The sequence below is a fragment of the Megascapheus bottae genome, chromosome 5, assembly GCF_031878675.1.
Source record: "Megascapheus bottae isolate mThoBot1 chromosome 5, mThoBot2.hap1, whole genome shotgun sequence".
NCBI lineage: Eukaryota > Metazoa > Chordata > Mammalia > Rodentia > Geomyidae > Megascapheus > Megascapheus bottae.
In genome coordinates, this window is record NC_143513.1 from 82,697,845 (window position 1) to 82,712,558 (window position 14,714).

A 14,714-nucleotide genomic window follows, 5' to 3' on the forward strand; every position below is an offset into this window, starting at 1 on the left:
TTCTGAATGTCGTAAAAGTATTACTTCCACATCTTTTACTTCTGAGTGCTCAATTCTACTGATTTTCTCTTTTATCTTTGAGCTTCTCTTTATCTTCTGCCATTCACTTCCTTATGACTTTCAGGCTCATAACAACAAAAACTTAATTTCAACAGCAACAACAACAAAAAGTGTGTGTGTGTGTGTGTGTGTCTGTGTGTAGGCCTGGGCACTGTCCTTGAACTTTCTCAAGGCTAGCACTCTACCACTTGAGCCACAGTACCACTTTTGGCTTTTTCTATGTGGTACCAAGGAATTGAACCCGGGGTTTTGTGCATGCTAGGCAAGTACTCCACACTAGGCCAATACCAGCCCAATTCCATTTTTAACAGTACTCAGAAGGAAAGGGGTTGCTAGAATGATAAAAGACTTAGAAGCTTAAACAAGTGGGTAGAGTAAATAACATATTGCCCAACATCTCTCCTCCCCCATCCCACACCACATGAAATGAGATAACTTTGTTCTTACCTCCTGCACGTATTACAATGGAGCAAGTCTTTCTGCAATTCTGGATGGTAGCACTTTCCACACAAAGGACATAAGTTATCCTGTTGTTGGTAACAAGTGTCACATATCAAGCAATTGTGGTGCCACTGAGAACTAGACCGCGTGCCACACTCTACACATATTCTGCAATTCTACACATCAGGAAAAAGACAAACAAAAACAGTCTGTAAAGCTTTTGTTTAGCTGCAGTTCTTAGACCTTTGAAATCAATGAAACATTTATAGATTATATATCAGGTTTCAATTTCATGTCAATTTAGGATATGTGCTTTTGGAAAAGCCATCTGTCTCCCCTGATGTCTACCTTTACAAAGTTTGAACTAACACCTCTAGGAAATCTTAAACGGACGTTAAGAATATCCAGGGAAACATAAATGTGGAATAAAGAAACTAAAAACACAGCAACACAAACTTCAAATTTAAAGCATATACTAAAACTGCAATGTAAGATTTGTGGAATAAGGATACTGAGCACATTAATTATGGAAATAAAAATAGCTCAACTGCGGCTGGGAGTTTGGCCTAGTGGTAGAATGCTTGCCTAGCATGCACGAAGACCAGGGTTTGATTCTTCGGTAAGGACAGTGCTCAGTCCCCAAGCTCAAGCCCAGGACTAGCAATAAATAAATAAGCACTAAGTAAATAAGTAAATAAATAAATAAAAAGTAGTTCAATTGCTTCGCCCCAACTTACAAACCAAAACCAAGAATTCTCTTAACAAAGTAGCAAGGCTTACTACGGTTCATTTGGTGCTTGAAAGTGAAAATATTTACCTCTAAACTCCACGACAAACAGGTACTGGTGGCTCACACCTATTACGGTTATAAGCCACTCCAGGCAGGAAAGACCATGAGACTCCTATCTCTAATAAACCACCAGAAACCACCAACTGGAGCTGTGGCTCAAAGTGGTAGCACACTAGCCTTGAGCAAAAGGAGCTAAGGGTGCTGGTGGCTCACACTTAAAATCGTAGCTACTCAGGAGGCTGAGATTTCAGCACTATACTTCAAAGCCAGCCTAGGCAGGAAAGTCCATGAGACTAATGTACAATTAACCACAAGAAGGCAGAAAACGGACCTGTGGCTTAGAGTGCTACCCTTGAGCAAAAAAAAAAGTTCAAGGAGAGCTCCTAGTCTCTGACTTGAAGCCCCATATGGACAAAAATTAAATAAAACAGAGGCATAAATGCAAACTATAATTTAAAAAATTAACAATGCAGCATGATATAACATTAGCATGCAGAAGCAATAAAATTCACACCATATAAAAACCAATTAAAAGAGATGAGAAAAATCTCATTAATAATAACAAGGTTAAAAATAAGCTTCAGTATTCAGAATCTATACAGAGAAAGATATAAAAATGACTCCTGGTGGAGGTAAATCTACCTCTGAGTTAATATACATTCTCCATCCACTGTACTGGTTAATGGCTCAAGATGCTAGTGCCTACGAAACACTGGATAAATTCAAAGTGACCAGAGTCTTGTGCTTGTTATTTGTGCCAGGACCCCAGCCCTTTTCACTTTTTCAGATGAGATGTCATGTTTTTGCCAGGCCTAGCCTCAAAACTCAGTCCTCCTAACCATTGCCTCCTGCAGAGCTGGGATTACAGGCAGGGACCCAATACCCCAACCTATTCTTTGGGGGCTCATACTGAGCCTACAATCAGTATCCTGGTATCTTAGTCTCTCAAAACTGCCTTACAGACCAGGTGCCAACAGCTCACACCTATGAGACTGGGTACAAGTGGGAGGCTGGGCTCCTCTTTGCTACTCAGGAGGCTAATATTTGAGGATTGCAGTTCAAGGCAACCCATGCAGGAAAGTCTAAGGCTTTAATTTTCAACTAAACTCTCAAAAAAGCCAAAAGTGGAGCAGTGGCTCAAATGGTAGAGTACCAGCCCTAAGTGAAAACACTAACAGACAGTGCGCAGACCATGAGTTCAAGAGCTAGTAGGAGGAAGGGAAGGGAAACTGGAATTACAAGTGGGAGCCATGGTGCTTGTCCAGCCATATAGTGTTACATAATAGCATTACATAAACTGCCCCTAATGATCCCAAAGACAAATAAATGTGAAACCAGCCAGGCTATCACCCTACCTACCTTTGAGCCACAGCCCCATTTCCCATTCTCTAAGAGTTAATGGGAGATATGAGTCTCAAGGTCTTTAGTGCCTGTTAATCCTGATCCTCAGACCTCTGCCTCCTGAGTAGCTACAATTACAAGCACAAGACACCACATCCTGCTTAAATAAATGACTTTAAAAACAGTGAATAGCTAGGAGTGGGGCCGAGTGGTAGAGTGCTTGTCTAACATACATGAAACCCTGGACTTGATTGCTTGGTACTACATACACAGAAAAAAGTAGAAGTGGTGTTTTGGCTCAAGTGACAGACCACTAGCCTTGAGCAAAACGTGTCCAAGGACAGTGCCACAATGCCCAGGACCTGAGTTAAAGGTCAGGTGCTGGCGGTTCACGCCTGTAATCCTATTCAGGTGGCTGAGATCTGAGGATCACAGTTCAAAGCCAGCCAGGGCACTAAAGTCCCTGAAACTCTTATTTCTAATTAACCACCAAAAACTGGAAGTGGTGCTGTGACTCAAAATGGTTGTGCACTAGCCTTGAACAAAGGAAGCTCAGGGCCAGTGCTCTGGCCCTGAGTTCAAACCCCAAGATAGCACACACGGAAAAAATCACATTATAGCATAAAAGATTAAAGTATTCAAATAATCGGCAAGGGCATGACAGAGACAATGGCAAACAAAACAATTTGAAAACAAAAGTAACCAGATATACTAACCAAGTAAGTAATTGCAAGTGTGTGTGTGTCCTGGTCTTAAACTTGGGGCCTGGGTGCTGTTCTTGAATTTGTATGCTCAAGGTTAACAGTCTACCACTTGACCCACAGCTCCACTACTGCTTTTTGTTGTTGTTGTTTGAGTGATTAACTGGAGGATACGAGTCTCATAAAATTTCTTGCATAGGCTGGCTTTGAACTGTGATGCTCAGAACTCAGTTTCCTGAGTAGCAAGGATAATGACCATAACCCCTCAATGAAACACCTTAGTAACAATCAAATTTTGTGCATGTGTGCACGTGCATGCGTGTATTTTTTTTTCTTTTGTGGGGGGTGGTGGTGTCATGGGGCTTGAACTCTGGGCCTAGACATTGTCCCTGAGCTCTTCAGCTCAAGGCTACCACCCTACCCCTTGAGCCACTTCCAGTTTTCTGGTAGTTAATTGGAGTAAGAGTCTCAGGGTCTTTAGTGCCGATGGCTGAGAACCTCAATCCTCAGATCTCAGCCTCCTGAGTAGCTAGGATTACAGGCCTGAGCCACAGCACCTGGCAAGAAATCTGTAACTGGTTGTGATCAATTAGCTATAAGCACCATGCCCTCGAACCAACCTCAAATTATGTTTATAAAAGAAGTGCCCAACTTGTCAGCCATCAGTGACAATGGAGAGGACTAACCCTGCACCAGCTTAGAAGATGACCATTCCTATGAAGAATTCCAAGATGGGTGCTTTGGTGTCCACTTTGTGCTAAGCACTCTGCTGAACACAGACCCCACCTCATTAATCCAACAACTCTGAGGTAAGAATATTCAACATTCCACACACTGACTTAGAGAAGTAATTTTCCCAAGATCATTTAATAACTGGGGGGTGGGGGGAGACAACTAAGGTTTGTAAAGCCCAAGGACTAAGCACTACATTATATGTAAATATTCTAAGCATTGTCACTCTGGAAGAGAATAGCAGACTACCAGATAGCAATAGACAAGAAAGGAGACCAAATGGAGAAAGACTTCTAGTATTATATTAAAAAAAGAAAACTTGGCTGGGCACGGTTGCTCATGCCTGTAACCCTAGCTACTCAGAGGGCTGAGATCTGAGGATCAAGGTTTAAAGCCATCCCAGGCACAGAAGGACCTGAGACTCTTATCTCCAATTAACCTCTAGAAAATGGGAAGTGGGGCTTGGCTCAAGTGGAGGGTAGCCTTGAGCTGAAGAGCTCAGGGACAGCACCAGGCCCAGTACAAGCCCCATAACCCACCAAAAAAAAAAAAAAAAAAAAAAAAAAATCCAGGGTAACCTAACAAAAAAACCTAAGGAATTAAAAGCAGGTAACAACAACAAAAATACCTAGTTGTAATGATAACATAAAAAAAACTAAATGTTTTGGCAATATCAAAGAAAGAAAGTTTTAAGAACACAACACTTCTATAATCCTTTTAAGGGACCTGACCTGAGATTGGCCTGTAGCTAACACATTCCAGGAAAAACTGATTAGCTCAGAACCACTATCAGATGGATGTTGGATCCAACTCCAACAAGAACATAAACACCCCCACAGCTTCCAGGCATGAAAAGGATGACTTCAAATAAAAAATTTAAAGAACGAATGCTTTCTTCTATGATACTAGTCAAAGCTAAGAAAAAAATCTAAAACAAAGTTTCCTGAGTATAAAGTTCTTATGTTAAGACTAATGGAAACACTTATTTAGCAGGGCTTCAGAAAATTGTCAATCTTTTGCTCAAAGAGATTAACAATCTTTGTTCAAAGAGGTTAAACAAGACTCTAAAAGTAACTTTTTTTGGGGGAGAGAAGTGGTGTCAGTCGTGGGGCTTGAACTCTGGGCCTGGCCTGCCCCTGAGCTCCACCACTTGAGCCACAGCACCACTTCCGGTTTTCTGGAGGTTAACTGGAGTAAGAGTCTCATGGACTTTTGCTCCCTGAATGGCTTTGAACTGCAATCCTCAGATCTTAGCCTACTGAGTAGCTAGGATTTCAGGTCTGAGCCATCAGTGCCCAGCTCTAAATATTTCTAACGCTTTAAAAAAAGAAAGGGGGGGGGGTCAAACTTCAGACTAAGAGAAATTTTACTTTTAACTTAATTCTCTAAATTTTAATTTACTTTATATTTTTAATGTAATCTGGGATGAGCTCAGACTCATGATCTAAGTGCTGGAACTGATTACAGAACTGTCTTTATACTCACAGGAAATGCATTCCTTTCCTGACAAAGCCCATGGTCTAGGTTAATTCTATCAACTAAAAAGTTAATTCCGTCAGGTCAAAGGTAAAAGAGGATGAAGATTGAGAAAAGTAGTATATTTTATTGTGTGCCGGTCCTGGGGCTGGAACTCAGGGCAGCCCTGAGCCCTTCCTTTAGTTAGAATCTCATGGACTTTCCTTTTCATCCGCAGACATCTGCCTCCTCATTAGCTAGGATTACAGGTGGAGCCACCAAGGTGCCCAGGCTTGTACGCCCAACCTTTTTAACCACAAGCATTCCTAAAATAACATTTTCAATTGTAAACCAATGCACAAAATAAAAGTAATACAAAAAGTACAAAGTATTCAAGAACATGTTAGCTTTAAAACAGCTAATCATTCAATTACAAAAGTCAATCTAAACAGCTCTAAAAATCTTTTTAAAAACATTTAATGCAGCACAGAAGGATTATAAAAGAACATTAAAACATAGGTTCAAATGGTAGACAAGCTATGTAATCAAAGAGAAGAGAAAGCATCCCATATGACCCCAAAAAAGTCACACAGAATCCAGAGTAACTTTAAACTGAGAAAAAACGCAATATATTAACTATGTCCTGATCTGTTTGTTTGGTAACACCTATAAAATAACTTTTGTTAAGAAAATAAAAGGAGAAATTCCTAACAAGTACTCAAAAAACTGCTTCATCTAATGATGACGTAATAAACACAAATGCTACACCGGTTTGAAGATTCCTGTTTCAAGTATCAAAACATTTGTTTTAAAAGTCTACATTGGCCAGGAATGGTGGCTCATGCCTATAACCATAGCTGAGATCTGAAGATCATGTTCTGAAGCCAAGCTGCATAGTCGAGTCCATACAACTCTCATAGCCAATTAACTAGAAAAAGCCCGAAGGGAACTGTGGCTCAAGTGGTCCAGTGCCAGCCTTGAGCAAAAAAGCTAAGTGAGAGTGTAAAGTCTTCAGTTTGAGCCTCAATTACTGGCATACTGACATGTCACATCAGTGAAAAGTCTGATCAAGTGCAACTAAAGCATAAATTATAAGCTTAGAAGCAGGGAAAGTAAGGGGACACGGAGGAAAGTGAAGAAAGGGTGACACTGTCCAATAACAATTGTATTTATTACCTGACTTATGGAATTCTAAGTTGTATGTAATCCCTCTGTATAACTTCTAAAAAATAAAATTATATTAAAAACAAAAACCCCAACAAGTTTCAGTGCCATCATTGAAAAACAAACTCAGGGCTGGGAGTGTGGCCTCGTGGTAGAGTGCTTGCCCAGCATGCATGAATATAGGGTTGGATTCCTCGGCACCACATACATAGGAAAGGCAAAACACGGTGCTGTGGCTCAAGTGGAAGAGCTCTAGCCTTGAGAAAGCCCAAGGACAGTGCTCAGAATTGGCAAAAAGAAAAAAAAAATGGATAAAGCTACTTAGGAAAGATCTCAGATCAGGGCAGCCGACAAACCTAGAGACTCTATCTCAAAAGTAAGGGGGAAGAAAAAAAGACTGGAAGTATGGCTAGAGGAGAGGAGAGCCCTTACCTAACGATGCCCAAATCCCTGATTCAATCTCCAATACCAGGAAGAAAAGAAAAAGAACAAAGAGAAAAGATTACGTCATTAAACATAAGTTATATGCAATAATAAATTCCAGTGCAACCAAGGTTAATAATCAAGGGTAAACTTATAGTCTTTTCTTTTTTAGGAAAGAAAATATAATATAAATTTGACTTCATTTGCTATGTAAAGAGGCAAGATACTGAATAGAGACAAAAGGTTAAGCATACCTATGTTTGGTGGTGAAGTTTATTTCCTAGCCAGACAATCGAGAGACCTTTTACCATCTCAGCCAGAAAGGAGACCAGAGGGGAGGAAGCAGGCCTTCTTCAGCCAGAAGGCCCCACCTCCCAAGGGCACACGTGAGGGCAGATTTTCCCCCAGGCTCAATGTTTGCCAGGTGAAAACTCACGGAGGGCGGGCCTGGAACCTGGGAAAGCAGCCTCCACGTGCGGCTGCCAGTCCTCCCAGGGCGTGGAGAGGATTCTCCCCACCTCTGGGGACCAGGAGCCTGAACCCTCCACTTTGAAAAGACGCCGGAACAGCACTTGAAAGGCAGTTCCTAAGACACCCTACCAAGGGCGGGGCAGGGCAGCTCCCCTCCCTTCACAGGCAGTTAATCCTCTGGACCCTCAAGCCACTGGAAGCCTAATTCTAAAGACAGTCTCCAGGCTAGGAATGTGGCTTAGGTATAAGAGCCTAGCATGCATGAAGCCTTGGGTTTGATTCCTCATTCACAAAGAAAAGCCAGAGTGACACTGTGGCTCAAGTGGTAGAGCGCTAGCCTTGAGCAAAAGAAACTCATGGACAGTGCCCAGACCTGGAGTTCAAGCCCCAGGACTGGCCAAAACAAACAAAAAATAGCCTCCAGCTTCCAATTCCAGGTACCCTCTCTCCACTACCCCATACTACTTTTACCCCTTGTGAAAGCTGCACCCAGGAAGATGCCATGAATTCAGCGGATAGATAGGGCAGTAAGTTACAGAGAAAACTGGTGTCTATGGCAGACACATGAAGAGCATGTCCCTGTGCCACCATGGACAAAAACAGGAGGTGGGGCCGGGAGTTTGGCCTAGTGGTTAAAGTGCTTGCCTAGCATGCATGAAGACCCGGGTTCGATTCCTCAGTACCACATACATAGAAAAAAGCCGGAAATGGTGCTGAGGCTCAAGTGGTAGAGCTCTAGCCTTGAGAAAGTCCAAGGACAGTGCTCAGGCCCTGAGCTCAAGCCCAGGACTGGCAAAAAAAAAAAAAAAAAAACAGGAGGTGGCAGAGAAAAAACAGATGGAGGGGGCGGGGAGCGCCAACCCTGAGCTCTCAATACAAAGCTAGCTCTCTACCACTGGAGCCCCAGCACCACTTCAGACTTTCTGGTGGTTCAGTGGAGATAAAAAGTTTCAAACTGTGATCCATAGATCTCAGCTTCCTTATCAGCTAGGAGAGATACACCTGAGCCACTGGCACCTGGCTTGAATTTTTTTTTTTTTAGCAGAAATAATCATCTACAGCTGGGTGTAGTGGCTCATGCCTAAAATTCAAAACTCTGGAGGCTGAGGAAGGAGAATCTCAAGTTCCAGGCCACCCTAGGCTAAGTTAGTCTCTGCCTCAACAATAGACATAGGGAGAGATAGAGAGCGCAAATAAAAATAAAGTTAGCCAACTGTCAAGAGCACTGCAATGCTTGCATTTAACATTAGCATTTATTAGTCTTAGCGTCAAGTGCTATCAAAACTGTAAGATTTTTACAAAGTCAAGTCATGAAAACAAGAATCAGATGTCTGGTATATGCACCCCAGCTATGACTGTCAAAGCTCAAGAGCAAGCAGACAAATCCATAGAACAAGTAGATTCTTGTCTTTATACATATCAAATTAAAACAAATGGCAGTGTATCAGTAATTAAAATAGAAATTTCTGTATATCCAAAATAACTAAATACCCCATTTATTGTACGTTTATTATAGCTTTCACAGGGTTGAATGACAGTTCATTAAATCTAATGTTCCAGGACTGACTATGAGCACTTTGAGGTCTAATCTGACTAGTTAGCAAGGAAATGGTACTCACTCTGTTTGCATACAACCACTTCGCTTAAGGGTTAGATGTGGAGACAGTAGTCTCTGGACCTAATGTTTAGTCAAAGAAATAGATTGAAAGCTGAAATGGACCTCGGAAGATATCTTGCTTATCTTAAATACAGTCCTGGCAATTTAGCTTCAGAGCAAAATCATTTATTATATGAGATTATTTTTACGTCAATGTATTTACTTTGTAAATTCTGTTTCTAATCTTTAAGCAGTATGATAAATTGACTAAAATTAAATATGGGGATGGGAGAGATGGCATATGGATCTTTGTAAATTCTGTTTCTAATCTTTAAGCAGTATTATGATAAATTGACTAAAATTAAATATGGGGATGGGAGAGATGGCATATGGATCTTCAATCCTAAATGTCTTCAGTCTTACACCCTATTACAAATAAACGAAAGGCAATGCCGGGCATGGTGGTTCACACCTGTAATCCCAGCTACTCAGGAGGCTGAAATCTGAGGACCACGGTTCAAAGCCAACCCCGGCACTAAAAAATACCTGGCATGGGAGAGTCTTATCTCTAACCATTAGAAAAGCAGAAATGACGCTGTGGCTCAACAGGTAGGGTGGGAGCCTTGAGCTAAAGAGCTCAGGAACAGCACCCAGGCCCACAGTTCAACCCCCACCCAGAAGGAAGGAAGGAAGGAAGAAGGGAGGGAGGGAGGAAGGGAGGACAATCAACCAAGCAGGCAGGCAGGCAAGCCAAGAACTATTTTCTTACCTTACGGGGAAAAGCTCTGTTCATGCAACCAACTATATATAGTGTGAGCTCACTGGAAGACTACCCAACGGACTAGAATAAGGTATTTTTGTTTGCCTACTGTTGATTTGGGGCAGAAATGAAGTTTGAACTCCAGGCCTCACACTTGCTGCTGGGCAGGTCCTCTACAAGCCTTGCCCTCAGCCTTAGGCATAGATATTTTAAGACAGGGACCTTGCATTTAGATTTTATTCTACATCTACAAATAATTAACCTATTTCCTTCACCATGAAGCTATCACCACCCCTCAATCTAGAATTTATGAATCTGTACTGATTCAGAAGAATCATGTGGACTACTTTTATAATCCACTCAATCTTATACAGAGAACCCTCAAAGGAAAGCTATAGTAAATAGCCATGAAAGCCAGGTTCCTGGTGGTTTACACCTGTAATCATAGCTACTCAGGAAGCTGAGATCTGAGGATCAAGGTTCAAAGCCAGCCCGGGCACAAAAGGACCTGAGATGCTTATCTCCAATTAACCTCTAGAAAACCACTGGAAGTGGGGCCTGGCTCAAGGTTAGGGTGGTAGCCTTGAGCTGAAAAGCTCAGGGACAGTGCCCAGGCCAAGTTCAAGTCCCAGGACCACACACACACACACACAAAATAGTGATGAAGCAAAAAACAATTTAGTTTTATTGAGAGCTAAGAACTGAAGGAAAACATGAATAATTTGTACCTTCTATTTTCACTCAAAAGAAAATACTTTATGTTTCTGTGCATGTACAGAACTCCTAAAATCTGTTGTACCTACTATACAATCTCTGCCCAAGTGGATACAGTTGTTAGTCAACACATTGGGTGGCCTATAGAGTCTGTAAAAATTCCTGAGCAAGCTGAGTGACAAGCATGGTTCAACTCAAGAGTCCTATAGATATAAAATAAGGAAAGGGAAAACACTGGCCCCAAATCTAATATCAAAAATTTCCTATACCAAATCAAAAAGTCTAATGTCTGAGCCAGGAGTTTGGCCTAATGGTAGAGTGCTGGCCTAGCATGCACAAAGGCCTGGTTTCTAACCTGGATACCACATATACAGAAAAAGCTGGAAGTGGTGCTATGACTCAGGTCAGAGCTCTAGCCTAGAGAAAGCCCAAGGACAGTGCTCAGGCCCTGAGCTCAAGCCCAGGACTGGCAAAACAAACAAACAAACAAAAAACACAGGCAGAAAAAACCCAAAAGCTGCAGAAAGGATTCCCAATATTTAAAGTACTATATAGTTACATAGGATTATATGCAAATACAATAACTAAGAAACTTGAAACAATCAAAATACAATGTCTTTTATCTTTAAATTTCAAATTAACATACTTTTTTAAAAAATCTACTTTTCATTTTCATCAATTTTTCACATACGACCTACTTCAGTGTTTGGGGGGTGGGGAGCAAACTGGTAAGTAATTCAAAACTCTCATGAAACATCATACAAGTATTAGTTAGAAAGCCCATAGCACTTTTTTCCTAATAACCCCCAAACAATCCAAATGTTCCCAAGTAATTTAAAAACTGAAGTATTTCCACCACTCAGTAACAAAAAAATGAATTACAGCAAGCACAACATGGATGAATCTCGAAACAATAACCTTGACTCAAAAAAGCCATCTTAAAAAACAACAGGGGCCAGGAATGTGGCCTAGTGGTAGAGTGCTTGCCTTGCATGCATGAAGGCTTGGTTTGATTCCTTAGTTCCACATACATAGAAAAAAGCTGGAAGTGGTGCTGTGGCTCAAGTGGCAGAGCACTAGCTTTGAGGAAAGCCCAAGAACAGAGCTCAGGCCCTGAGTTCAAGCCACAAGACTGACCAAAAAGACAAAAAAAAAAACAAAAACAAACCACAACCCAATATACAATATATGGAAGCATTCATACAAATTTCTAGAACACAAATACTAATGATGTATGGTGAGAAAAGGGCAGATTGCCTGGGGAAACAACCCACAGTGGATCTCCAAAGGGCACTAGAAAATTTGTGCAGCTCATGACAGCACATTATAATGGAGATAAGAGGGTTTCATGGGTACAGAATTGTGTCAAATTATAGACTGTAAATGTGTGTAGTTTGTTGTATATTAATTATACACCAATAAAGCTCTTTCTTAAGCTAATGATAATGTGTAGATCTGATTAGATATCCCATTTGTTTGCTCTCTATGTAAAACATACAGAGGATATTTTTTCTTCAAAATAAAATAAACAACTTACTTTGCATTTCCAGCCATTGGTTGGTACTGCTTTCATAACTGGTTGAAGACAAAAAGTATGATACCCTTTGTCACATGTGTCACACACTAGCATCTTGCTATCTTCTCCCGATTGTCTAAAAAATAAGATAGCATTAATGATGCCTTATTTAAAACTTATGTTTTATAACATAAGTAATCATGAAAAGAATCAGTCCTAGAAACTGTATAATCTATAAGTACCTCAGAATCTGCTTTGGTACTACACAGACAGTGATAGAAGCAAACCCTTACCACGGATCCTTCCTAAAGGGTTATCCTTAAAGCTCCCCTAGGGTTGTTTACTTCAGTCATACCAGGATTCCGAAACAGGAAGAGAGATTAAAAGCAAAGTGAACAACCTCTCATCTTTTAAAAAACTGGATACCTATCCTTCTGAGGAGATATTAACTGTCAGGTGACACTGTGGAAGAGTGAAATGGATAAACATTGTCATATAAGGAAAGAGGGTCCAATTTGGCATCAGAGCTATTTGTGTTCACACTGCTAGTTCCTAGCTGTAAGACTCGTGGATGTAATAATCAAAACTTACTGTGAGAACTAAATATAATACTGTTTCGATTAACTTAGAACATCCATTAAACAGTAAATGCAAAAAAATATATATTAAGAAAAATTAATTTGTAAATATTATGAAGAATTATATTTGAAAACCTAAAATCTTTTTGTAAACAGTCTTTGGCCTCACAGACAGCACCTATTATTTATAGCTTAATCTCTGTCTTGAGTCTTGGCAATTAATAACTCTCAGATACTAAGTATTTAATTCAAGATGTAGGGAAAAGAAAAGAAATGAGAAGGAATAAGAACATAAATCAAACCTGAGGAAAACTGAGTAAGAATACATATCTGATGGATCTATATTTTTCAACTGAACAAATATTGCATAAAAACCTACATATTTTAACTCTTTATCCCCTACATAGATCTTGGGACCAAGCATTCTCTTCAAGTTCTCCTATTCTTTCCCAAGAAACTGAATGTAGATACAAGCTATTAAATAATGATTTACTGATGCTACTAAATATTTACCGAAATATGAAGGCAAGTGCTCTGACTTATTTCCTCTAACTCCAATATCTTGGTGCTGATCGTTATCAGTGAAATAACCAATAAGCAGACTGATCATAGCAATATAAGGCACAAATTCACGTTTGTTTCAAAAATTTTCAGCCTCTAAACTATCTGAAGATTGCTGGAGATGTTAGTAATATCCCTGAATGATTGTGCTAGTTAGATTCAGGGGACAGGGATCAGGAAAAAAGAATGGAGAAATGATCAAGGAATGGAACATAACTAATATAAAATGATAGCTCCACTTCATATGTTTAAAGCTCACCAGTACTTTTTAGAATTATGGTCATTAGAGTCTACTGCGGTCTTAGCTGAGCAACAGTGGCTCACACCTGTAATCCTAGCTACTCAGGAGGCTGAGATCTGAGGATCACGGTGTGAAGCCAGCCCTGAGAAGGAAACTCTGTGAGACTCTTATATCCAATAAACTACTCAGAAAAAGCGGGAGTGACAGCATGGCTCAAGTGGCAGAGTGCTAGCATTTAGCATAGACAGCCTCAGGGACAGCCCCTAGGCCCTCAGTTCTGCCAGAGGACCAGCAAACAAAGTTTTCAAACTTATCCTCCCTGGTACAAAAATTTAAACCTATCTCTGATTTTTTTTTTTTTGGGGGGGGGGGGGGTCATGGGGCTGGAACTAAGCCTAGGCGCTGCCCTTAAGCTCTTCAGCTCAAGGTTACTGCCCTACCCTGGAGCCAAGCCCCACCTATAGTGGTTTTCTAGAGGTTAACTGGAGATAAGCTTCTCAGGTCCTTTCCTGCTGGGGCTGGCTTTGAGTCTTAATCCTCAGATCTCAGCCTCCTGAGTAGCTAGGATTACAGGTGTAAGATAGCTTAAGCTATCTGCATACTGATTTTTTTAACTTAACACTAAGTAACTTGATTTCTATAATTATAATTCTGCTTTAATTATGATTCTGCTTTCTATTAAATCTCCTCCCATGCTTCTGATTAAGGTGCTTTACTCTTTTAATGCATATATAAATTAATATTACTTATTTACTATTTACAATGTGGGCACATTTAGCTTTGTTTCAAAATAATAATTTTTCAAGACAATACACATGTGAATAGTTGAAGGCATGATCAAGACAGCTTGACTACAGCTACAACATGAACAGTTTCACCATTTAATATAAACGTTAGCACCTAATAATTGGAGTCCTCTTAAACTCAATAGACACTGTGGAGATTAAATGAAAACTTACTTGCAGTTCTGGCACACTTTGCACTCAGGACATTGCCAACCTGCACGTTTTAATGGAGTAACCACTATATCCAGGCACATTCCATGATAGTGCTGACCACAAGTAGTACAAAAGAACTGATCTAAGAGGTCTCCCGGGCTGTCGCACACGGCACAGTTTGCATCTTCCTTTGCTATAATTAACAGCAAAACAATGAAATTTTGTATAAGA

At 40.5% G+C, this 14,714-nt stretch overlaps 1 protein-coding gene across 10 annotated transcripts in view; it reads right to left on the bottom strand.

Annotated features, from left to right (window-relative positions):
- Kmt2c (lysine methyltransferase 2C) overlaps window positions 1-14,714 on the bottom strand; it is a 203,292-nt gene that overhangs the window by 96,856 nt on the left and 91,722 nt on the right. For all 10 annotated transcript variants that reach the window (XM_090333583.1, XM_090333576.1, XM_090333579.1 and 7 more), the window contains exons 8-10: window positions 14,505-14,676; window positions 12,187-12,301; window positions 508-677 (exon numbers count right to left, since the gene is read on the bottom strand). In XM_090333583.1, coding sequence (XP_090189709.1) covers window positions 508-677; window positions 12,187-12,301; window positions 14,505-14,676 — 457 coding nt within the window. The remainder of the gene's footprint in view (window positions 1-507; window positions 678-12,186; window positions 12,302-14,504; window positions 14,677-14,714) is intronic.